Source organism: Phoca vitulina, unplaced genomic scaffold, assembly GCF_004348235.1.
Source record: "Phoca vitulina isolate PV1807 unplaced genomic scaffold, GSC_HSeal_1.0 scaffold25, whole genome shotgun sequence".
Taxonomy (NCBI): Eukaryota; Metazoa; Chordata; class Mammalia; order Carnivora; family Phocidae; genus Phoca; species Phoca vitulina.
In genome coordinates, this window is record NW_022589728.1 from 29,500,592 (window position 1) to 29,525,045 (window position 24,454).

The 24,454-nt window shown below is 43.2% G+C and overlaps 1 protein-coding gene across 2 annotated transcripts in view; it reads right to left on the bottom strand.

The window, feature by feature from the left end:
* Positions 1-9,722: 9,722 nt before the first annotated feature.
* The window catches only part of ZNF704 (zinc finger protein 704), a 236,946-nt gene continuing 222,214 nt past the window's right edge, over positions 9,723-24,454 (bottom strand). For both annotated transcript variants that reach the window (XM_032421895.1, XM_032421896.1), the window contains exons 8-9: positions 23,170-23,267; positions 9,723-22,461 (exon numbers count right to left, since the gene is read on the bottom strand). In XM_032421895.1, coding sequence (XP_032277786.1) covers positions 22,350-22,461; positions 23,170-23,267 — 210 coding nt within the window. In that variant the 3' untranslated portion in view covers positions 9,723-22,349. The remainder of the gene's footprint in view (positions 22,462-23,169; positions 23,268-24,454) is intronic.

Below are 24,454 nucleotides of genomic sequence, written 5' to 3' on the forward strand. Positions count from 1 at the left end.
GGTCACTTCAGCATAGGAGATGTTTACTGAAGTTTGTGGACAACAGAAAGGAAACACAGAGCAAGTGGCAACTTAACTTTGACTATCACTCACTCATCGCCTTCTTGAAAGTCCTTCAGTGTCCCTACCCTGGGAGATTCTTTCTGGAGCTTTCAGGCCTCTCCCGACTGTTTGTGGCTCAGGTTTGGGGAAGGGGAGGGGTTGATGTGAAGGGTCCTCTTTTCTGCAGTGTCCAGTAGGATAACCATTAGCCACATGTGGCAATTCGAATTTAAATTAAATAATTTGGGCACCTGGGTGGCTCAGCAGTTAAGCATCTGCCTTCAGCTCAGGTCATGATCCCAGGGTCCTGGGATCGAGCCCCGCATCAGGCTCCCTGTTCCATGGGAAGCCTGCTTCTCCCTCTCCCACTCCCCCTGCTTGTGTTCCCTCTCTCGCTGTCTCTCTCTTTGTCAAATAAATAAATAAAAATCTTTAAAAAATTTTAAATTAAATAATGTTAAAAATTCAGGTTTTCAGTCACCACATTTCAAAGGCTCAATAGCCACATGTGGTAAGTGGCTACAGCATTGGGCAAGATGTAGAACATTTCCATCATCTTAGAAATTTATATTGGACAGTACTGTACTCTCCTCGAATCTCCCTGTTTCCTTTCCTAGTCCCAGGTCCTTTATCCTCTGCACACACGCACGCACGCACGCTGCCCAACTGTCCAAGTTCCGTTTGTGTAGTAGGCAGAAAAATTGGCCATTCAGGCTTGCCCGAAGAGCCTCTTTTTTTTCTACTAAAAAGAACTGTCAAAGCTCTCTGCAGTTTCCCTCAAAACCAAAGACCTGTCTACCTAGGGATCAGTGATCCCTCAGTCCTAGAAGGCAGAAGTATCTACGGCCGGTTCTGGTTTCCCTAACGTTCCGACACTGATTTTCGAACGTGGCGTTTGGAAGCTGTTTGATTATGTTATCATCATATGGTGAATGAACATGTACAAGAAGTTCTAAGTCAAATCCGTTGTTTATGTGGCTATAAAAAGCAAAGAGAAGAAAATGAAAAAAGAATTAGAGCTCAGCCTTAGGCACAACATCAACTTGTTTTTTTTCAACATCAACTTTTAAATAGAGAATACTTGACTTGTACCAAGGAAGAGTCTATCTGCATCATGTTGAATAATCTTGCCAGATGGCCATCCAAGCAAATGAACTGAAGCAAAACAGGCCAGATTTATAGTTTCACTGCAGTCAAAAATAACTTTTCTATTATTAAAAGAAAATAATTTCATGTGAAGGTGTTGTGGCTTACATAACAATTTGGGACCCTGAGATTTGTTTGAAAATAGTGAAAACTGCAGAAGGTGGCAAACACTGGCCAGAGAAAAGAGATGATTCATTTTGTCTAGGCAAGGTCAAGGTGCATGCTCATAGTCCAGTTTTTCCAGATTGCCGTCAGATTATAAAAGTTCTAGGGCTTAAGCCTCTATTCAAAGACATTTATTGCTTGAGTTTTTTTTAAAAAAACATCTTCTTTCCATTGCTACCACCTCAAAACACTTAGAGGGGAGATGCTGCTCTTTGGGTTTTCTTTTTTTGCAACACTTTTTTTCTTTTTTTTTCTTTGGCAGAGGGTGACTGGAAGATCAGACTCTGTGTGACTGAAGTAGCTTTGCAGGTTTTTTGTTTGTTTGTTTGTTTTCCAATTTATTTATTTGAGTAGTCTCTACACCCAACATGGGCTCGAACTCACAACCCTGAGATCAAGAGTCACATGCTCTTCTGACTGAGCCAGTCAGGTGCCCCAGCTTTGCAGTTTTTATTCCATTTATTCCTTTAATAAACCTTCAAGTACATTTTGATGTGTGTATCATTCCAGGCCTGATTGCCCTCTTTCCCTCTAAGTTTGTTTGGAATTTATGCCTTTGGTAAAATAGGTAGACAGATGCTATGAGATTATGTACAAGGAAAGAAATATGCCCAATTTACTACTGGAGATTTTGACCAACCACAAGCTAAGTGTCATAAACTAAGGTGCATACTTGGGAAAATAATATATAAGAAAGGATGATTGTTATTGAATAGAGAGAAACACTTTGGGTACCTGTGACTTGGTTCATGTTTCCTACCTGCATCTCCCGCATCCTTCCTTTATATTCATTCATTCATTCATTCATTCATTCATTCATTCCCATTGCTTACTACATACCAGAGAAGTAGCAAGTAAGATCAGCATAGTCCCTGCCTTCCCAGAGCTCTTGGGCAGTGACTAAGAGAGACCTAACCTCTGGTGAGGTGGAAGTCTTCCCCAAGGAAGTGATGAGGAGTTAGCCAGATGAAGGGTAGGAGTGGAGGTGAGGGCAGGGAAAAGGACAGTAAAACTTAGGGGGAGCTTCCCAGACAGAGGAAAGAGCATGGGAGAAGGCACTAGAATAGGACACAGGACGTGTGTGTTAAGGGGCTGAAGCCAGCAGGTAGAGAGAAGCTTCCCTTGGATGGGGCCGAAGTGGGCAGGGACTCCCATTTGCTGGTCTTGTCAGGAACTGGAGTTATATCCTGAGAGCAAAGGAAATTTGCCAATGTGCACAAAGTAAGAGCTGTGTCATCACATTTGTGTTTTTAAGAGCTCAGTGGCTTCTGTGAGGAGAATGCACTGAAACGGTAGGAAAGTCCCAGAGGGAGACCTGTGGGCGAGGTGTCATTGAAGGAGGACAGGCAGTAAAGGATGGGGTCTTCCACCTGGGTGGGAGTGGAGACACCGAGTTGAGTATATTTATGAGATAGTAAGTGGGTAAAAGCTACTTGGTAATGGACTTGTGACAAGGGTGAAGGAGAAGGTATTGTGAAAGATGACACTGGGCTGGGAGAGGCACAGGATACCGTGAAGTGGAGACTTGCTGCGGGGCGGGGAGGAGGAAGAAGAGTCTGGAGAGGCAGAAAGGAGAGCCATGGAACAGACCCCTGGTGGAGTCTCACCAACGATCCTATAGGAGTGGGAGGTGTGAGCAATGCCAAATACATTTAGGGAGACTTCGAAGTCGAGTGGGTCTATGCCCTGCTTTCCAGAGCTTGCTGCAGCGAGGGGCCGTTATGGCACCAGAAAGGCCATGTAAGGGAGGTAATGTGGCATGCCAAGGTCTAGGATGGCCTAAGACAGACTTTGAGCCTCCCAGGACCCCCAGAAAGAGAGGCAGAAGAGTTGAGACAAGGCCAGGATGATGGAAGGGTCCTGGAGGGAGTAACACGGGGTGTTATCAGGAGATGTGCATGGACTCTATGCCAACTGGAGACCACACAGGATCGCAGACATCAAGAGTGAGGGATGGGGTGGTGGAGACAGAAGTCCAAAGACCACATGGAATGAGGTTCTCAGCAGATGACAGCACATGACTTTCCGGGACTGGATTCTGTCTGCCTCACCATCCCTGTGCCTGAGCTTGTGCAAATGCTCAAAGGAAAAGGAGGCAGGAAATACCTTGAGTTGACTGAGTTTAATCAGGAACAAAAGAGCCTTGAGCAGATCCCAATATTATAACAAACAATTTAGTAACTAATGGTCATGCGAATCTGAAGAATGGCTGGGTTAATCATAAATGAGACTGGGACAACTGCCCAGCTATTTGGGGAGAAAAAAATTACATTTTGATCTTTACCTATAACAAATATTTTAGATAGGAAAAAAAAAAAACCCAAACCCTCCCCAATAATATTAAAAACCCTGAAAGAAAATGTAACGAAATATTTTCTAATACCTCAATATGAGGGGCTTAGCTAAGCTATAAGTAAGATGTGAAATTTTAAAGAAAAACATCAACAGATTTCATGATATAGTGATTTAAAAATTTGTATGCAGAAATGTCTCTGAATTTAAAATGCACATAAATTGGGAAAATTATTCTAATAAATAAGACAGAAGTTTACAACTTAGCAATATAAACAACTCCTACTAATACATAAGGAAAAGTTAAGATCTCAAAAGATAAATAGGCAAAGGACATAAAATTAACATATTATAAATAGGAATTTTAAATGGTTGACATGGAAAAATATTTAATATCAGCATTAAAACAAGAATGACATTGCCTTTTAATACCTATCAATTTAGGAAAGATTTAAAAAATGATAGTACTCATTTTAGAAAGACACTCATTCATTTTGCTGTTGGGAGAATAAATTGAACCAAATAATTTGGATAGTAATTTAGTAATCTGTATTAAGAGTTTAAAGGAGTTTAAAACTGGAAGCAACCAGGGACACCTGGCTGGCTCCAGTGGTAGAGCGTATGACTCTTGATCTCAGAATTGTGAGTTCGAGCCCCATGTTGGGTGTAGAGATTACTTAAAAATAAAATCTTAAAAAACAATTGGAAGCAACCTGTGTTTTCCAAATAGGGGAATATTTCAGGAAATCATTGTATATATACACGTTTAACTATTTTTTTTTTTTTAAGATTTTATTTATTTATTTGAGAGAGAGAATGAGAGAGAGAGAGCATGAGGGGGGGAGGGTTAGAGGGAGAAGCAGACTCCCTGCTGAGCAGGGAGCCCGATGCGGGACTCGATCCTGTGACTCCAGGATCATGACCTGAGCCGAAGGCAGTCGCTTAACCCACTGAGCCACCCAGGCGCCCTACACGTTTAACTATTATACACACATTAAAGTGGAGGCATTCGAAAATATTTAATGATATGGGAAAATGCATATGTTACCATGTTAAGTGGCTAAAAGCAACAGGCTGAATTATATATACAGTGTGATCACAACTATGCATATAAATACGCACGGAACTAGTTTGAAAAAATGCATCAATCTACCCATGCTTTTTTTTTTTTTTTTTGAGTGTTGTAATTATCAGTAATTTTATTTTCTTTTTACTTTTTTGTAGGGCAGAAGAATTCTAAATTGGAAAAATGATCTTTGTTAGAAATAAGCATCAACTTGTAGCTTTACTGCAACTTAACGAACGGCTCTTGTTCTAATGGTTTGATAGGATTTTGTTGGCTAATGATTTGTCTCAAGCTGTTTAAATGATGATGGTGTCAATGACTCCCGTGATACCTTTATAGTCCTCGATACGGGTCACGCCCCACACTACACACTTTACACATATTAATTCATTAGAATGCACAATACTCATAGGAGGTCGGTCATATTATTATTCACATTTTACGGAGCAGGAAATTGAGGCAGAGAGGTTAGTTAACACCCCCAAGGTCACACAGCCAGTGTATGGTGGAGCTGGGGTTTGAATTCAGGTAGTTTTGCTCCAATGGTCCTACCCTGTATGTGCGGCACGGTTATGTTTAAGAAAATAGACAACCTTGTTTTTCAGAAAACAAGCAAACGAGAAAATCTTATGAAAACAAACTAACATCAAACAACAGTAATAAGTGCAAAATGACATTCTCGGGTCAGGAATCTCATCTATGAAGTAAAAGAGTTAGGTTAGATGATCTTTAATACCCCCTTGTGTGTAAATTCTATAATTATATGTATTAGCGAGAAAAACTGACTTTTGTATTCTGTAGTAGGAATGCTAATTATTTCCTCCACCCATCATTTCCTTCCCAACTTCACACCTTTTTATTAGGGACCCTTTGCCATTCCTAACACCGCACCTCCCCCCAGGCCCCGTTGATGCGAGGGAGGAGGGAAGATATCTCACCCAAGCTGGGCCAGTGATTCCTGAGTTTGGAACCGGTGCTCCATGATTCTAGGCCACTGTGGACAGGTGCTGTGAGTTCAGTGTGGGCCTCTGGTGGCCATTTTTCACCACTGCAGGGAGGGGACGGGACTGGAAAGGCAGGGAGTGTGGCTTTTGTGTTTCCCAATGGCTTTCTCAACCTTGCTTCTAGGCCTCCACAAGGCCTGGCCACTTTATCCTCATTATCAGTAAATTCTGCACTTGTGTTTGCTTAATCTAGTTTGAGTGGGATTATTATATGCTACCAACCACGTACTGGTTCCCATCATGTCTGGTATAGCCTCAGGGTGAATAATGAGGAACTTTTACATGGAGCCATTTTTAAAAATCTGACTCAAGATGTTTTCCCATGATGATTCGGGCATTATAATGAAATCAGCTAAATAAGGAATGGACTGAAAACCAGGCATGTTGTTGAACACGCTATGAAAGAGATGGTAAGAGACCCACTAGGCAGCTGGTTGGCTGAAGGCTCTGGTCTGGTGTGGAGGCTGGTTTACAGATTAATTTAGAGGTGAGGACGCTTGATTGTTTTCAGGTCACCCAGGGCTCAGCATACTTTGGGGATTTGATTGCCAGTTAGCAAACTTATGAGAGACTCCTGGAACAGCCGGTAGGCCAGTGTTTTGATGCCAGCAACATGCATGTCTTGCTCAGAACATTCGATCTCCACTGTGGACAGCGGCACCCTTGGAACTGAGGCCCTCACCTGTGCTGGGCCCTTTGCCGGCCCCCGTGCATCGCTGTGCAGCCTCCCGCTGGGCCGAGTCTGTCTTGCTCTGGATACCGTGGATACCAGCCTGTGCTGGTCTTCCTGTTGGCCAGGCAATACTTGCACATCATTTAGAAGAAACAATTAAATGCATTGGAAATAGCTGCTTCTAGGCGTATGATGAAGGGGTGGAAGGGTTCAGAGCAGCGGGGGTCTGCTTTCAATATCAGCTTTCTACTGCCTCGACTTTTTACTTTTACTATGTACGTATATTACTTAGATACGAGCAAATAAACAATCACGGTAACAGCCTGCTGCCCATTATAACATAGTGTCTGTTACGTCACAGTGTCAGCCTAGATTCTCTCTCCTGGGTTATCGACTCAAATCCTAGTGGTCTCCTTCCATTTACTCTGCATGCTTTTTTTTTTTTTTTAAGATTTTATTTATTCATTTGACAGAGAGACACAGCAAGAGGGAACACAAGCAGGGGGAGTGGAAGAGGGAGAAGCAGGCTTCCTGCAGAGCAGGGAGCCCGATGCGGGGCTCGATTCCAGGACCCTGGGACCATGACCTGAGCCGAAGGCAGACGCTCAATGACTGAGCCACCCAGGCGACCCACTCTGCATGCTTTTAATAGTGCCGACCTATTTCGCAATTTAGTTCATTTAGAAGCATTCTTTTTTTTTTTTTTTGCTTAGATGCTTATTGAATTCTTGCTATGTGCAAGGATTTGTACTTTAAAACAGTGGATGTTACTGTACCCTTTGTCCTGTGTTGGGTAATTATTAAGTAATCAATATGGTCATTGGGAGTTGGCTGTTTTGAGAAAGTACATGTTCTAAAGAAACTTTAAAAAATGCTACTTAGGCCAAATAAATGTCTATGGCAGTCTTTGAAATGTTCACTTACTTCCTCCCACTTTGCTTTGTTTGGGCAATGGTAGATTGAAAGCAGAGAGCATATCCAGAGCCTGAAGAAACGCTCTGACCAGTTTGTTCATTTATTCATTAAAAAATTTATTGCTTACCTCCTATATGCCCAGTGGCGTAAAATAATTCATTTCTTCAGGAGATTTTGCTATGCAGCATCCCGTTAGATAATGAGCATTTGGTAAAAATGTGTTTTGCAAATAGATGATTTACACGTAACCTTGCAAGACAACATCTATAGTCCCAATTCTCAATATTTTCTCCTGCTTCCCACCCCTGAGGGCTACACAGCCTCTGAAAGTGGCTCTCGGAGAATAGCTTCCTGGAGCCTTGCAGGGAGAGCCAGGGAGGAGCAAGCAGGTGCAGTTTGAGCCCCATTCATGGAGGTGCTATGTCCATCCTCTTTCATCGCAAAACTGTAGGTGCTGGGAGTTACCTATCTGGAAACCGTCTTCGGGAGGCCTGAGGATGCTATGCTGTGAAAGAGGGCTGGCATGCATGTGGCCGTGGGCCTGGCAGACATGCCGTGGGGAAGCACAGGGAGAACTCTAACTGTTCGGTGTGAATATGGGGCCCAGCTGTCCCTGCAGTGGCTTCGGACTCTGGGGAGAGGTGAGCCAGAAGAGATGAGAATGAATGGTGGCAAAAAGGTGGATGACTGGGAGGAAATGGGAAGCAGTGGTGGGGTGATGAGCAGCCCACACCTCGTTCAAGAGTAGAGGAAAGCCAATAAACAGAGAAAAGGGATGAGTTCTGCTTTAGATAAGTCACAATAGGCTCATATGCTAGTAGTCCCTAAAGACACAGAACATCCACTGGGCAGGGGCAGGGGCAGGGGCAGGGATGCCGGTGTCCACCTGGGCTGTGTGGTCTTGGGCCAGTTACTTAACTTTTTTGGAAGATGTTTCCTTCTGGATAAAATGAGGGTGACAGTCCCCACACACAGAGCTGTTGTGGGAATTAAGTGAGCTGACCACATGAAAGCATCCAGCACACCACTTGGCACACAGTAGGAATTCAGTAAGGCTAGTCTTACTTCCTCCTGTTCTAGCGCATCTCGGGAAAGCGCAAGGGGCTCAGGGTACCATGTGCTGAATACAAGCAAATCACAGGGGTTCAGTGACCAGGAGCTGAGCCGGTGCTGGGGCTGGAGCTGGGGCTGGCATGGAAGAAGGCACTGGGCGTCCGACTCCACAGTCCTTCAGTTCTGGAATAGGTTGATCTATACTGCTCATTCTATGAATGGATGAAATAATGATGATCGGGGTAACCAAGAAAACATCCAGATGTGCTGTGTAAGCTATTTGCTAAGCCAGGACATTTTTATTTTAGAAAGAATCTTTTTAAGAAACTGAAAAGAAAATTCTGGTGTTTGAAAGCACTCATTCTGGATGTCTGAGGGTTCCAGTTTTTGAGTATTTTGGCTTCCATTTGTGGGCTACTTCTCTGTGCATGGTGACATGTTAATTCAGGTAGTTCTCACAATCGCCCCATGATGTGGGACCTTCTCTGAACCAGGCAGTAGGACAGAGATCATAATCCTTCCCACTCCAACCAAGGAGGATTGGACTAGGAGTGGGTAAAGATATTGCCCAAGCCAGGCTAATTTGTTCTCCTCTTTTTCATTATCATGTCCCATGATAAGGACGGCACTTACAAGGGTTAAATCCCTTGTCCAGTTATTTATCTTGCAAGAGGCAAAACTTGGATTTGTGCCCAAATCTGTGGCCTGCTATCTCGCTGCACACATACATATGCTTGGCTCTTGTAGGTGACTATATCGAGTTCTAGTGGACCCAGCCTTGGCCTGGGGGAGGGGCTCCAGGCTGGCTTGGCACCAGAATAGACATCTCCTTTCCTCTGTTTGCCAGGCTTTGTCTACATGCCTGGTACAGCAGGACTAGCAGCACAGGGCAAGCAGCTGACTTATCTGGGCAGTCATGGCCAAGGGAATGGGTTTGAGTTGTAGTTATTGGGGCTGAACTCTAGAAGACAGAAGTGTCTTCCATATTTCTAAAGATAGCCTTGATGGTGAATGTTGATATGCGGAAGACATCCCTTTGGTTTTGTTTTTTTCTTTTTTCTTTTCTTAAAGATTTTATTTATTTATTTGAGATAGAAAGAGTGTGAGAGAGAACATGAGCAGGGGGCAGAGGGAGAATCAGACTCCTGGCTGAGCAGGGAGCCCAGTGCGGGGCTGGATGCCACGACCCTGGGATCATGATCTGAGCTGAAGACAGATGCTTAACCAACTGAGCCACCCAAGCGCCCCATCCCTTTGGTTTTAAATTAAGTTCACAACTGTAGGTAAAACCTCCAACACTCTGTCCTCAGTGAGCCTTTCTTGGGTATAAGTTAGTTATCCTTTACTTAAATAAACAGCCCTCCGATAGAAGCAGATACACAAAAACTTTTATTAAGTGGAAGTTAGACTCCATGGTAATTAACCAGTTACAAGTGCATTTAAATCCATGTGTGTGGACACTGTAGAAGTCAGGATGGTCTTATTGAAAGTCCAGTGTTCCGGCTTGGCATGTGCCAGTGCAACCCAGGGTGGAACCATACACGCGGGAAGTACAGGTCAACGACGACGTCAGACTACATAGGCAACACCATATTCATTGTTACAGCTAAGCATTACCGAACATGAAAGTCCAAAGACCAGAAGACTATTACTAAATTGATTCTTACTCTAAGCCTTTACTTCTACTTAAATGCTTCCATAGGACCAACATGGCAAATCCTCAAATCTGGGGGACAGCGCCATTTTTATGCGTTACACTTAAATGGGCCACAGAAACCGCACACATTCAGTGGCCCTCCTGATGGCCACGGCAGGTCGATACCAGCTGTCCCCTTGGGAAAGTGCAGTTTAGTTTAACTGGTGTGAACGTTTCATATGGTAAGTCTTCACATCTGAAATTTTTCTTCTATTTCAATTAGCACCAGTTTATTTGAAATCTTTTTCCTGGTGTTAAATATTTAGGAAACATTTTTTTTTTTTTTTTTTTAAACCAACACACAAAGTCCCAAACAATGGAAAGCAAAAAACATTCAAAAAGTTGTTTTAGAGAACAGCATTTAGAAAAAACAACATCATTTAAACATCCAACAAATCTATGTACAATGTGCCAAAAGCTGGCAACGGGCATGGCTGAGGAACAGTCACGTCAAAGGTGTATTAACCGGAACCTCCACAGGCTGTATTTACAGTCAAATAGGTATTCAGAAATGTAGTATCAGAACATCTGAATTTGGCTAAAAATCATATAAAAAGACACATCCCCACCCCCAAAAACTTCTACATAGGTAGCAAACATATCCAGTATAACCATAAGTACCAGGTTTAGAAGTGTGTTTTTCCATATTTTCCATAGTTCTACAAACAGTTGAGAAACTTCCTCAACAGACAGAGAAGAGAACTAGAATGGCAGAGTAATGGAGTTCTTTATTTCAACATTATCAGACGAAGGGAAAGAATGTTTTTGTTTTTGTTTTTTTCATGCGGAGTAACGTAGGAAAGTACTAATTAAGGAGCAAGGATAAATTATTAGGGGAAAGGTTTCATGGAAATAAAAAATCAGCAAGAAGGCTGAAGAAACGTGTGTATATTCTGTACGGACGTTCCAGAAATGTAAGTAATTATCTCCATGTAATTTTGAAAAAAGCCTAATGATTTGCTCTGATGGACAGCATTTTTATATTTTGTTCTCTGAAATGCTAGAACCCAAACCCTTCGGAGAGTAGTTTTTGTTCTCAGATTGAGAATTAAACACAACAGACATAACCTATTAATGCTATATTTATCCAATGTGATGTGCATTCACCTCATGCAGTTTTGTTTTCCTGTTAATCCAGCGTTACTAGAAGATCCACCTTCAAAAAAACCGGGCACGTTTTGTAACAACCAGCATTTCTCATTTCTGCTTAAGAAGTAAACTAGAAACCATTTCCTATTTATTTACCTTAATGGCTGATGTTGTTTAGAGTCTGAAATTTCAATGCACTGTCTTTAAAAATATCAGCTGGAAGAATATAGATGGGAGTCCCACATTCCCATAATGTTATGCATTCAAGTTTATTCTGAATAATTTGTGTTTGTGATAAGTCTATGAAAAAAATTTACTTGGATTTGATACAAAATACAGTTACTCTTTGAAAATGCATAGTTTGTAACTTCATACATTCATTCACTAATATTAAAGACCTTTTGTAAGCAAGTACTTACTTCCAAATGGTGGTAAGATTGTAGTTCAAAAGATCTCTCAAAATCGGATAGCGTCGCCACATTGCTCTGGAATTAGTGCCCACGGCCCAGTTGAGGCTGCTGCCTAGTTAACGCTGTCATTAACATCACGCAGGAAGGCCCGCGGCTTGCTCTTCCTTCTGGCTTTACCTCGTTCAGCAGGCACTGAAAAGCAATGCTTTCTACTGACAGTATTTCCACTAAATACCCCATTTGAAATGTTTTATAATTTCGTTTTAACATTTTCGATTTGGTGTAGAAAACAATTTGAAAGATGGCTTAATTTTTAAAAGTAGAGTTTTGTTTTGTTTTGTTTTTTTAAACCTTACCATGGACTAAGGGCAACGGAGGGTTTGTGGTAACTGTTGTTCTCTCGCTCCCCAGCCCCCTTATTTGAGAAAGATGACCGTAGGCCACTCGGTAGTTGCATTTGATGATGGTCATGAACCCTTTGGGACCTAGCGATTTTTTCTTATCCTGAGTTCTTCTTCTAAGTATATAGATTTTGAGACATGAAACACTTTGGAAACTACACTAGTATCTGGTTATTCCAGAGAGCATATGTTTAAATGGCTGACCATCGTCCAACCATTGATTATAAAAATAGGAATTCTAGGTCATGTTGTAGGAAAATATTGATTAATGGCATTTTTTTTTTTTAAACATATATAATCCACATTTCTGGGTTGTTTTACACCCAGAGCATTTTCAGTTATTGAAGTCACGGAACATTTTGGGGGTATTGAGTTCTTTCCTAAAAATCTAAGTCTATTCTAAAGCTTTCTACCAGTGATCACAGAGGTTCCCCAGACAGTCGGGATACTTTGGAAGAAGGGGCTTTGCTATCATCACAGGGCTTGGTCAAGTCACAGTCATTGATTTCCAATTAGCAGAGAATAGAATAAAAAGACATAAAAAGCAAAGCAAGGGTTTGTAATCTGCAAAGTGATGCATCCTTTTTTTCTGGAGAGGAGGCAGTTTGTAATTACACTACACTGTAGATCCCTGAGGGGTAATTCCAACTCTGGCATGGCTGGCCCCCAAAGCTCTACCTTTTTCCTCTCTGTCTTGGCCGTGTGTGCCCAAAGCATGGGAAGAGGGCTCCACCAGGGTGAGGGACAGGTGCTTAATGGTGAGAGCAGACTGGAGTGGTTTCCTCCTTGCATAGATATAAAGTTAAAGCAATTATACCTTGCAGGAGCCATTTTCCTTTCACATAATAAAGGCCAAGTCAATTTTCATGCCGTATAATTGTGGGCAGAGGTCAGGGCCCAGAGAAATTAAAATGTGAAGCTCTCTTCTTCTGTCCTTCCATGGTGGTCTGATCACACAGTTGGCCTTCCGCATGGACGGGCCTGGTGGGTAGGTGACTTGCGTGAAGGGCTTTGAATCCAGGTGAAAGGATTGGATATCTGCCTTGTCTTTCTTTATCAGTGAGTCTGTCTGAGTCTTTTGTGATGAGTGTTGCAGGTTGTCTGCTCTCTGAATGATCACCCAAAACTGTTCAGAGAGATGGAAACTTTTCTCGGAAAGAAGAGGGCAGCCTCCCAGACTGAGCCTCACATACAAGTCACAGTCATATTTATCCCCTTGGAGCTTAATTTAAGAGTGAGAAAGAAGTCAGCAGCACAGAAGCAAAAGTGTTTAATTTGGAATTTGGGGAAGGGAACATAACTAACAACAGTGTGGCCTCAGTAAGGTTACATAAGCGAACACAAGGTGGTTGCCAAGATGGCGCTCGGGGAGGGGGGCGGGGGAGTGTTTGGTTAAGACTAATCACCAGAACGGGGACTGTTCTCTCTCTCTCTCTCTCTCTCTAAGCTCAATTTCTTCTCCAGAGTCCTGGTTTTCCTCCTGAGTCAGAGATATAGAAAGAATTCAGAAGGAAGCAGATGAGCAATTTTTTTTTAAAGAAAATTTTCTTCTTTAATACAGCTCTCTTGCCCTTTTCAGGAGTTGCTACTTTCTACTCTGGTGAATCTTCTGAATTAAAAATTTAGGGAATTGCCCCTCGTGAGTAAATGTAACAGTTAATTAGGCTCAAGAATTCGTTTTTTAACACTTTCATAGTATAAATAAAGGGGCCCTTTTCTTTGGAGGCTGGCCATTTATAATGACGTGGACGGCGCCCAATATGAAAGAACATTTTTTAGAAACAAGGATGACAGTTTGAGCATTGAAATCACAATCTCTGCCTGCTCTCAGAATCTATGGTCATCTTCTTTAGGAACCTCAGCTTCCTGCTTGTTCACGAAGCCCTGCCGCTGTGGCGGCCTTGGTGCTCACCCTGCAAAACAGGCTTCTTCACCCGCAGAGGAGGAGAGCTCCGCTGTGTCCAAGTCCTGCACTGTATTCTCCACAGATAACAACGCATCATTTGTCAAAAAAGCCTGTTAATGAAGTACATGCAGGCCAAAATGGCTTAGGCCCCTTCTAGTTCCATGACTACACTCCCTGGGGGTGACTTTACCCTAACCTCGCGATGGGAAGCCTGGTAAAGTAAAGGGAGAAGGGCCTCGTGAAACCTGTTCATTATTGGACGATCTTTTATTTTTTATTTTTTTGTTTTTATTTTTTTTTTGGACAGCCTTTTAGTCACTCACCCTGACAGAGATCTCAGGCATTGACAATGTCATTTAAATTGCATTCGTATTTAAACGTGACTTCAGCATCTCATGGGTGTTTCCAACTTTGCATTGGATTTGATCGTTAAAAATTGTAAATTTGAGCTGCTGTTCAATTTTCTGGCATCGATTTCCGTTCACATGGAGAACAAACGTTGAACGGTGGCAGCAAAATCATTTTTTTCCCAAGGAGTCAAAACTTTTACTCAGAACAGCACGTTAGCTAAGAAACTCCTATAGGTAACCGTTTAGATGGTTGGACCTTAGGGAGTAGGGGCACGGCAGCAGCCGAAAGGGGTGCTGTTGGCCATGATTAAGTTTGCATGCGACAACGGGAATGAACGCGTGCTTAGTTTCTATGCTGAAGGACCTGGGCTGAGAGGGTGGGCTGAGACCCAGGTGGGTCCCTGGGTCTTTTTAGATTTGGGGTCTAGAAGACTTCAGTCTGCAAGGCCTTCCCCTCCTTCCTTCAGGCAGTGATAGGCCTGACTCCCAGGCTTAACACTATCGTGGTGTGGCCTTGGAGGGGATCCTAAATATTCCTACTCTACACTGGATCCCTAGGAAGGTCAAATGAAATAATGTATCTGAAAGAAACCTACTTTATTATATATGTGAAAGGGTTAGCGATTATCCCAATACCATCAGGACTCTGGTGTAAGATACAGTCTGAAGTAACTTAGTCCATCCGAGCCAAAGAAGCAACTTCTAATTTTTTCCATGACACATTTATTCCCATTTTGTCTTTGCCCGCAGACAAAGGTGCTAAGGTTTTCTGTGTGGAAAAACTCCATTCTGGGGGTTAGTGGACACTCTAACATACCTACTAGTTCTGAAGCAAGGCTGTTGCTATATTGGAGATGGAGATTTTACCCTGGAATGAAAACTCTCGAGGCAGGATGGAGTGGGAAGCAGTGTGGAGGGACTGGCGAAGGGCTTTGGCACAAGGAAGCAGACTCTCAGACTATCTCAGACTCCAGGGGCTCCTGGCTGCCTTCTCTGAAGGCACGAGCCTGCTCTTTGCCAGCCCCTCATCACAGTGGTCACGGTAGGTGAGAACTTAAGTTGGGATGACAGTTCTTCCATGCTTTGGGGCATGGCCTGGGCACGCCAGAAGGGGGCAGAAGGTGAGCCAGATAGTACTTTAGCATATTTTGATCAGAGGCAAGGCTAACTTAAGGATACTATATTTTAATATTCAAGTCTTCCATGAGAATGATTTCTGGGGAGAACTGACCTCTTTCCCTTCTTTGATTTTAGTGGCCCAGATAGTGCCAACGTGTGAGTTTGTGGGGCTGAGGGACGAACCTGACCCAGTGGCCGTTGGATGTGAGATGTGCTTTCCCCAACAGGTGAGACTGGTGGCCAGAGGTTGCCTCTGCCCATATATAGGTTCTCTTTGGTCTGCACAGTGTTGGCCAAGAATTTGAGTTGTCAACACTTAAATGTCAGGTAACATCTTACTTCCAAGTCAGAAGATCTAGTAGCCCTAGGCCTGATTTCTGCATGGTTCTGATTGTCTAGAGCTGGGTGCCCCAGGCAATGGGGGCATGCGCTCTCTAGAGTTCACAAGGATCTCCACTGTTCCGTAGTGTCCCTGTTTCACCTGACCTGAATCGTTCCTTTACAGATCCTGCCTGGCTTTTCTAAGGCTTCTGCTATAAACCATTAGGAAGCTTCTATTTCAAAAAGAAGCAAGACTCATTTGGTTGAAAACCATACAGCAATAAGCACTTCTTGGGGATTTCGTGCTAACAGTGGAGATAGTCAAGGGAATGAAGATAGAGATTTGCAGACTGCCTCATCTCAGAGACCAGGAGTCGAGGCTGTACGTGGTTTTCCCTATCTCCATGCATTTCTAGTCCTCACGTGTGCAGATTCTAAAGCCTATTTGAAAGCAAGGTCTGGGTGACCCTCTGACCCCTTCATAGGAATTGCCCAATGGGTATACGGTCATTCTATCCCAGCTTTACTTTTGATGTTATCTGCATACTGCTAATTAGTCTAGCTTTTGAGTTACTGAAATCCTAGAAAGAAAAGATGCTTTCTTTCTTTCTTTCTTTCTTTCTTTTTTTTTTAACAGTGAGTGGGCTAGAAAAAAACTGTACAGCATTATGAAATGGTTTTGGCAAAGCTCAAAATTATTTGTGCAGTTAATAAACTCTCCATGGCTCCCTCCCTTGTTTCCCGACTCTTGGGAACACAGTGACTTTCTGATCGCAACCTTGCGTGTCTGTTCGTTCTTCTCGTGACAAATCAAGCACTTGCTTTGATAAGGAAATTAAGGTTATTGAGTTAGTGCTGAGGAAAAACTTATTTTAAACACCACTGATCGCCTAAAAATTCTATCTTTGGGCTTACATACCATGGTTTGCGAAATTACCACCCGATGATACTTGCTAGTTAAATGAAGGTTTGTGGTAAGTTTGTCTTTGTGACAGAATCTCATTTTACTCTAAAGAATTTCCAAGAATATTTCTCCCATTGCCTGCAAGCATATCTACTAACATTTTTTTTTCCGATTTAAGATACGTAGGATGATTCTTAAAGTGTCTTTTTCCGTCATACTTTGCAAACACACTGGCAATGACAAAAGGAGTAGCTGTTGCCAGCTTGACTCTCTTATAATACTCTTTCCGTCTGATCTGCATTTCTACCCTTGCTGCAGAGGGTTCATTGAAAAGATATGCATCAAAACACTTGCTTAAAAGAGGCATAGCCCTTTGTTTGGAGAGCAGGAATTGCTTTATAATACTAACACTTCCTGTCTGGTAAATACTGTATTTTAAAAAATAAGCTACAATGTATAAAACCAAGGTCATTTCCCACAAAATGTTCATGTTTTTTGTGATTACAAAACACGGCATCTTGTAAAATATTTCCAGTTCTGTTAACTTGAGAAGTTAAGTACTAATGCTTATTATAAAAGTGTCATGTCCCTTAGAATCGTAGAAGCCTAAAGCGGTATAATTCTTGTCTTATTTGGAAAATTAAGTTATAATTATCGTATTTAAGATTACATTTTGACACAACACAATACCATTGTGATTCTCAGACCTACAGGAAAAGTTATAAAACATGAGATTGTCTTCAAAAAAAAGCAACTATTTACAAAACAGGACCAGAAGTAAAATTCCCATTTTGATTTCCGGTCCCAGGATAGGTACACCTTTTAAAGCATGGATATCATTGGATACGGGCTTTTTCAAAGTCAGTCACAATAAGCAAACCGGTCAGTCTTAAGCACATTTTATACTTTCTTGTTCTGTTGGTGTGCATTACTTAGTCATACACTTGGTACCTAAAAGTGCTAATCTCATTTTATTTACTGACTTCTGGTTTGACGAGTTACAATGCAAAAAGACACAACGAAACAGTTCCAGTATGGAGGAATCCCCACAGGTATGAGGAACAGGGAGAGTGTGTGCGCCGCCGGTAGGGGTATTTTCTGAGAGAAATGAAATTTCCAGTTGACCCGTGTACCCAGCGCCTTCTCCAAAAGGAGTCACATCCTCATCCATATTCATGAACTCTGCTCTGTTTCCACTCATTTGTATGCACAGATCCTTCCCTGTGTTCATACAGGTCAATGCTACAGTTGATGTGGTTGATAGAAAGTCTACAGGGTCATGAGAAAAAGCAGCACCTTGTCCGCACAAGTCCATGGAAGTTGGCTCCTTAACATGCTACTAAATCAAAACGTGCGTCTTTAACAGCTCTCACCTACGGGGTTCTGCGTGCAGTCATCCAACGGGGTGATTAGAAAGAGGAACACCAAGGCTTCGTATTCACAATTACATTCAGAAAAAGCCTTACATGAGTCTGTGAACACCCGCCAGGGAGCGTGCCTGTGGTTCATAGGTCAGCCTCAGACTGCCCGTCAGCTACAAAGAAACAGCTCTTTCTCATAGAGCTTTCCTCCACACCTCAAAAAGTTGGTATTGTCCAGTTCATGTAAATTTGTCTTGAAATAATTATCATGTTCATTAAAAACAAAAACAAAAACAAAAACCCCAAAACGCTAAACTGTTCTGACTCGAAAAGACTCTAGAGATAATAAAAGTCTTTCTAAGGATCTTCCAGATCTATCTTTCACATACCCTTTAATTTTCCCTGAGGAAATGAATATTATTTACAGTGTTTTGCTACTATTCTCAAGGTATTCTCTCCTGTAGGTACAATCCTTGCCACTTCTCTCTCAACATTCTCAAGTGAATGCTGTTCTTTCGTTTTCCAATGAAGTCTGAAGAAGGAGGAAATGGGTTCAACCGTCGGCGACTTTAGAACCCAGGGCGGCTTTCAAAAGTGTGGCTTCGTGGGACACTGGAGACAAGCCAACTGAAACTCAAATGATCTTGAAATCTGATAGAGGGCATTTTAGTTTCAGAAGTCTCTTGCAACATTCATGTAACTATCTCATGTAAAGATTTTGGAAAGCTGGAGAACTGTAACCCCCATCCTTGTCTATTGCAAGTTTTCATCGGCAACACAGTTACGACTGGACAAGGAATCGTCTAGTGAAGGGCACCCTGGTGCTTGGATCTGCTGACAGGCACTCCGCCGCTGAGCATGCATTGGGTGGAAACCCACTGCCTTCTTCCTGACACTGGCTTTTCCCAACCAATGAGGAAACCTGCCAGCAAGCGAGGGGGTGGGAAGTCCGTGCCCCCTTGAGATGTGCTTGGCGGTCCTGTATCCCTGGGCAGAGCTGCTTCCCCTAAGGGAGCCTCTTCTTGCTTCAGGCAGCCATTCCTGGGGGACAACATGACAGCTCCCTTGGAGGTGCCCAGGGACAATCCCCATTGGCTGACCAGCATTAAGGAGATGAGCAGGAGCCAGATGTCCATAGACCTCTCATATCTCCTCTCTGGTCCCCAACCCACCCACTTGCTACCCGGTGTTTCCTCCAGCTTGTCACACTGCTTCCCATAAATTGGGTGCACATCCTCTGGGAAGGACTAAGGCTTAATACTACGGCCTGATGAACTCTCTTTGCTTTGTAGCTACCTGAAGAATGCCTGTCCATTACTATGAGATGCCTTTTTTAGACAGAGATGAGAACTATTTTGTGAAGGAAGGGGGGATCAAGGGAGAGAAAGGTCAAAAGACTATAGCATGCCTTCTTTAGAAATACTCTGGGTCCAGAATCCATTGTATTGCCATTGCTTTTGCACAGACAGGTGTCTGAGGTCCCTGGGATGGACGGAGCTCCTGTTAACCAGCCAGCATGCTGTGGGACCACCCTTTCGACCCATCCCCTGTCTCTGCTCGCCAAATGAAGACATAAAAGCATGTGGGACCACAGAGATGGCAGAAAATGAATGTTGGGCTTAATTTGGCACTTCATTTAATTCCAAAATATAACAAAATAGCTCTATGCCTTTTTTTTTTTTTAATTTTGGCTTTTACAATCAGTGCTGTATATTGCAATTCATCACTTTCTGGGTGGCTTGCAAGAAGTTAATCCCCCCCCCCTTTTTTTCCCCTCCCAAGGCCAGCCAGGTGAATTTTGGTGGGTCTCTAGTTATGACATGCCTTGATACAAAGAATGGATGTCTGTGTGTGCAGGAAGCTACTGAGGGTCTGTGCACATCTGGAAGCCAAGAAGGTACACAGAGATTGGGCCGGTTGGCAGAAAGGAGTCCCCATGTGGGTAGGACACGCAGAAGAGTATGTGTAGAGAAGGCTTTAGAAAGGAGAAGAAATCCCAGGGAAGTTGCCTTCAGCTCTACACTTCTGCTTATACCTGTTCATTAGCTAAAAACCAGGTAAGGACTGAGCTTGACCCCTCCAGGCCAGAGCTCAGAACTAATCATGGGCTGAATCTCTGGAGGACAGCCACAAAAACTCAGTCCAGGACTGCTCCACAGCAGAGACCTCTCCCTCCTTGTGTTCCAAAGTTCTAGGGGGTAGGAAGGATGGATTTAGCCCCTCTTCATTTTGTTTTTGATGAGGGACTTAATCCCAGGATCACAGGCCAGGGAGCCTCACCGAAGAGAAAAACCTCTGCTCTGGGAGTGCATCCCAACCAACCATCACTTCTGTCCACAGGGAACCTGCTCAAAGGGTTCATCAGCTCTGGACTCACTGTGGCTGCTGGGCAGTCCACCCTCAGCTCAGGCCTCCTGGGCCAGGCCAGAGCATCATGTCACAGTCGAGGGTGCCTATAGGTAGAGCATCAGGACTCCAGGAAGGAGAAAAGACATGCTGGGATTGAGGATGCAAATACATTTCTATCCTTAGAAAAATGCCCTTTCCTGGCTGACCTCGTAAATACTAAAACACATTATGGCTGGTGCCATAGCTACTAGTGATGGGTAATCATGGCATGAAATTAAATGAAGCTCTTTTCCTTCCCTCTTGAAATAAGTGTTGTTGAAATAAAAATAAATGGAGGAAAACAGGATTTTTTCCAAGGAACAATGTTTAAAAAGTCATATGAAAGCTTAAAAAATAAAACTGCCGAAAATATATGAACGCATAGGTTGTGGATATTCCACCGTGGAACCTCCTTCTATTTCCCTCAATTATAAAAGGAAAAGGATATTTGTTATTACTAGATGACTTCTTTCAACTCTTTAAAACAAGTGTATGTACAATCTCTAAACATATATTAAACTTTGCTCTGTGCAATTTCATTGAACATTCCTATGGCTGATCGTAGGCTCCCAGTCCTGACACAGTGCATCCTGAAAGGTGCTCTTACTTCTTTGCATAGGTATAGGAAAAATAACTCATTAGCAGGGCAATCCAGAGTAGGATAGATAGACGATGAGCTTATATAGAGAGCATGACGACTACTCCCCTCCCCCTTTCCACTACTAACAAAACAAACAACCAAACAAACAAACATACATACCAGGCTAGAAAGCCTGCCAAGAGCAATGCAGTGGGAGCCCTGGTCCTACTAAATTGAGAGATTCCTATACCAACATGCATTTTCCTTTTGGTGTTCTATATGTTCCCCTCTGAGCAAATTCTTAATGAACAGTTCCAATATTTTTATAAGAAAAATAAAGTTTGGGACCTCCCATGTACCCATATCATGTTTCTATATTTCACGAACCCCTCTCCCGGACATGCTAAAGCATACAACCTATGAAAGTGCACTCAGAATAGATGTTGGTTTGTTGACCTCACATGTCTCTCTGAACAGATGGGGACATGGAGGCTGTGCTCTGCTGTCCTGTGGGGATAGTTCGAGTTCTCTACCTTTTCTGAAACCGGTCCGGGGTGGAGTTTTGAGGGAAGGCCCGATGACCCGCTAACCTGGCAAGGACACTGTCAGACAAGCAGTGACCAACAGACCCGGGCCGCTGTCTGCCCTGCGTCCCTGAAAGAAGCATCGAGGCTTACCCAGATGGCCACCCATGCCAGTCTTTGATGGAGCCGCGGCTGGTAGAGAATGAGCCGCCACGCCTCCCGGGCAAGGGCTTCTTAGAAAGCGAAGACTCCTAGGTGTTCCCGGATGTCCTGGACTCAGCTGGGAGCTGAAGTCTGCTGGTGATCTCTTTGTGAGTGGACGCCCTCCGGGGCCCTTCAGGCCAACAGCTCTGTGGCGGTTCCGTGCGGGGCCATTCTTCAAAACGCGAGAAACCGACAAACGAGACAGAAAAGAGATCCCCAGAGTGCTGCGCTTTCTAGCAACACGTCATGATGTGCACTGCTCCAAGAAGTCAAATGGAAAACAGGGAAAATACTATTCACAATGAAAGCAGGTATTGTCCTCTGTACAAACACTACTGAATAACGTGTAGCTTTTTTTTAATATGTCAAAAAAATCTCAGAAATGGCATTATTTGGAAAGCTTATCAAAATATGCCTCCTCTCTAGGTAAAACGGGCTTTGTTGGTTCAGTTGCTACGGAAGTCCACAGTTTTCAGACCTAGACATACAGGAAAAAAAAAAAAAAAAGGCTGACTTTTCTTTTTAAGGAAAAAAAAATAGAGCTGCCCGACGCTGGGTTCTCAGCAAGAGCAGTGAGGGTGGTGACCTTATTTATTTATTTATTTTTTTTGCTGTCATTCCACCAAGTTTCCTGGAAGTGCTTTTCCTGGGCTTCAAGTGTGTTTTTGTTCGGAAGAAAAAGCGCTTTTCCAGAGCCTGCAGTGGAAGGCGAGGGCAGCGGGGCTCGGGGGCCCCAGGGGTCAGTCAGTGAACCTCTGGCATGCCTTCTTCCAGCGGCACGCCGTGCACCACAGGTCCCGGTTCTCCATGCCATACACCTTGCGGCACTTCTTGCCCTCTCCCCGGGGCTTCCTGCAAGACAGGCAAGGAGCAGTTATGCAGCGGGACAAAGTCAGGGGGCGTGTTCTGGAGGGCTTGAGATCCCTCAAAAGAGCAAGAAACAGTGTGAAGAAACCTAGTAAGGGTTCTTGCTAGGTTAGGACTTGAACACCTGCTGGATGTTGTCACGGCCACCACGCTCAGCTGTTACTACTGACTACTGTAACTCTCAAGCTTCTACTTGTCCATTTGGGGGCTTGTCCCTCTTCATCAAACTGAATTAAACAAGTAAATACAAAAAATACCAGTAGGGAGCTTTATTCTTTTAAGTTTTAAGTATGTGCTTTCAGGTGCTCTCTTGCTTCTCAAATTTCTAGCATTCTGGTTAAGGGACATCTGAGGCATTTCTCACTGATCTGTATTAAAAACTATATTTTAAAGTTCTTTTAATACGGAGGTTAAGGCCATATGGCTTTAAATAGACCCAGTAATCACCATTACCTGTTCTTCGAGAAAACTTACAGCAAACTGTTACCAACTGCCCCCCCCCAACAACAACAACAACTCTTCATTAATAATTGATGGGTGGGAAAAACCATGGCAACGAAAGAAAGGGTGTTTTATCCATTCCAGGGAAATTTTATGGAACATTGTATCTCTGGTTTCTCTCTTCCTTGCTGTTCTTCTGTTTTTCAGTTAATTCCCTTGAGATGAGGAGGGTGGCGATTCAAGCAGTCATACCTCAGGCTGACCGTCCCTCTGGGTGGCGAGGACAAGACCGTGTGAGTGTGCTGTCTCTGCTCTCCTGTGCCCACCGGATGATTATGTGTTGGTGACACCTGGCAAGGACATGGAAAACAAAGTTTTCTTTGTTGGGACAGGTTCTCCTCACCATGCATTTATTTAGCCTTTGCCACATGGGCAGTGGTCAACATCAGACATGGAGATGAAACACATGTTAACATGGATATGGTGATGCTTGTGGCAAAATTTAAACGCCTCGCCAAGCAGAAAAGTCTCGGCAACAATGAATACTTTAAAAAATCTTCATGACTTCACGTGTGTATTCCAAGTTGCCCATAGTAACATATTTTCACTTGAATAATATTCCAAACCTTAAGGTATAGTCTCACCTATTCTAAGCCTCATGATCTACCTTTTTAAAAAAGACAACTCCCTAGAGGTTAAGAGAGTTGTGTAAAATTATATAGCCAGTCAATGGCAATGACACAGTGTGGACGTCGGCCCTCTGTTTGCTTTACGAGATCATTCACAGCCCCTAAATAAATGGCCTCTTGCATAAGACATCCACACAGCAGATGGTGGGGTCCAAACGGGAATAAAGACTAGAAGCAAAGAGTCCAAGCAAGTCAGGAACAAATGTCATCCATGAAACACTTACTGGGCACTCGCTACATGCCAGGTTCATTGACAGTGGCTTTAATTGTCACAACTACCCCACGTGGTAAGTACTATTCTTGTTCCCGCTTTATGGATGAGGAAACCAAGGCGTGGGGCCAAGGTCATGGAACTTGGCCAAGGTCGTGGAACTCGTAATGGCAGGGCCAGCGCTTGTATTGAGCTCTACCTGATGCCAGAGCTTGTGTCTCACCCTGTTACACCTCTGCCTCTCGGTCATAATAACAGGAGGGCCCTGGCTTTTGATTCCTCTTGTACTTCTTACCAGACCCTTTGCATCATCTGCTCTCCTGACATTAAATATCTTCCCAGCACCTGGGATTCTCAACAGCTACAAAAAACAAGTTTTTATAAGAAAAGATAAATGATATTTCAAGAAAATATACAGCATTGCCGTATATAGAAGAGCAGACATGTAATGAATTTAGACACTTAATTATCTAGAAGCCAACATGGCCACGGAAGTACCATGACCAATGAACAGTCATGGGAACGTTCCTAAGGCATACTTATAGAACTGAATTTCTCTAGTACAGGTACTAGCACTTTTTATTTTCTTTCAATTCAAAGGAATATACATCAGCATTATCTTCTTAGATGTTAATTC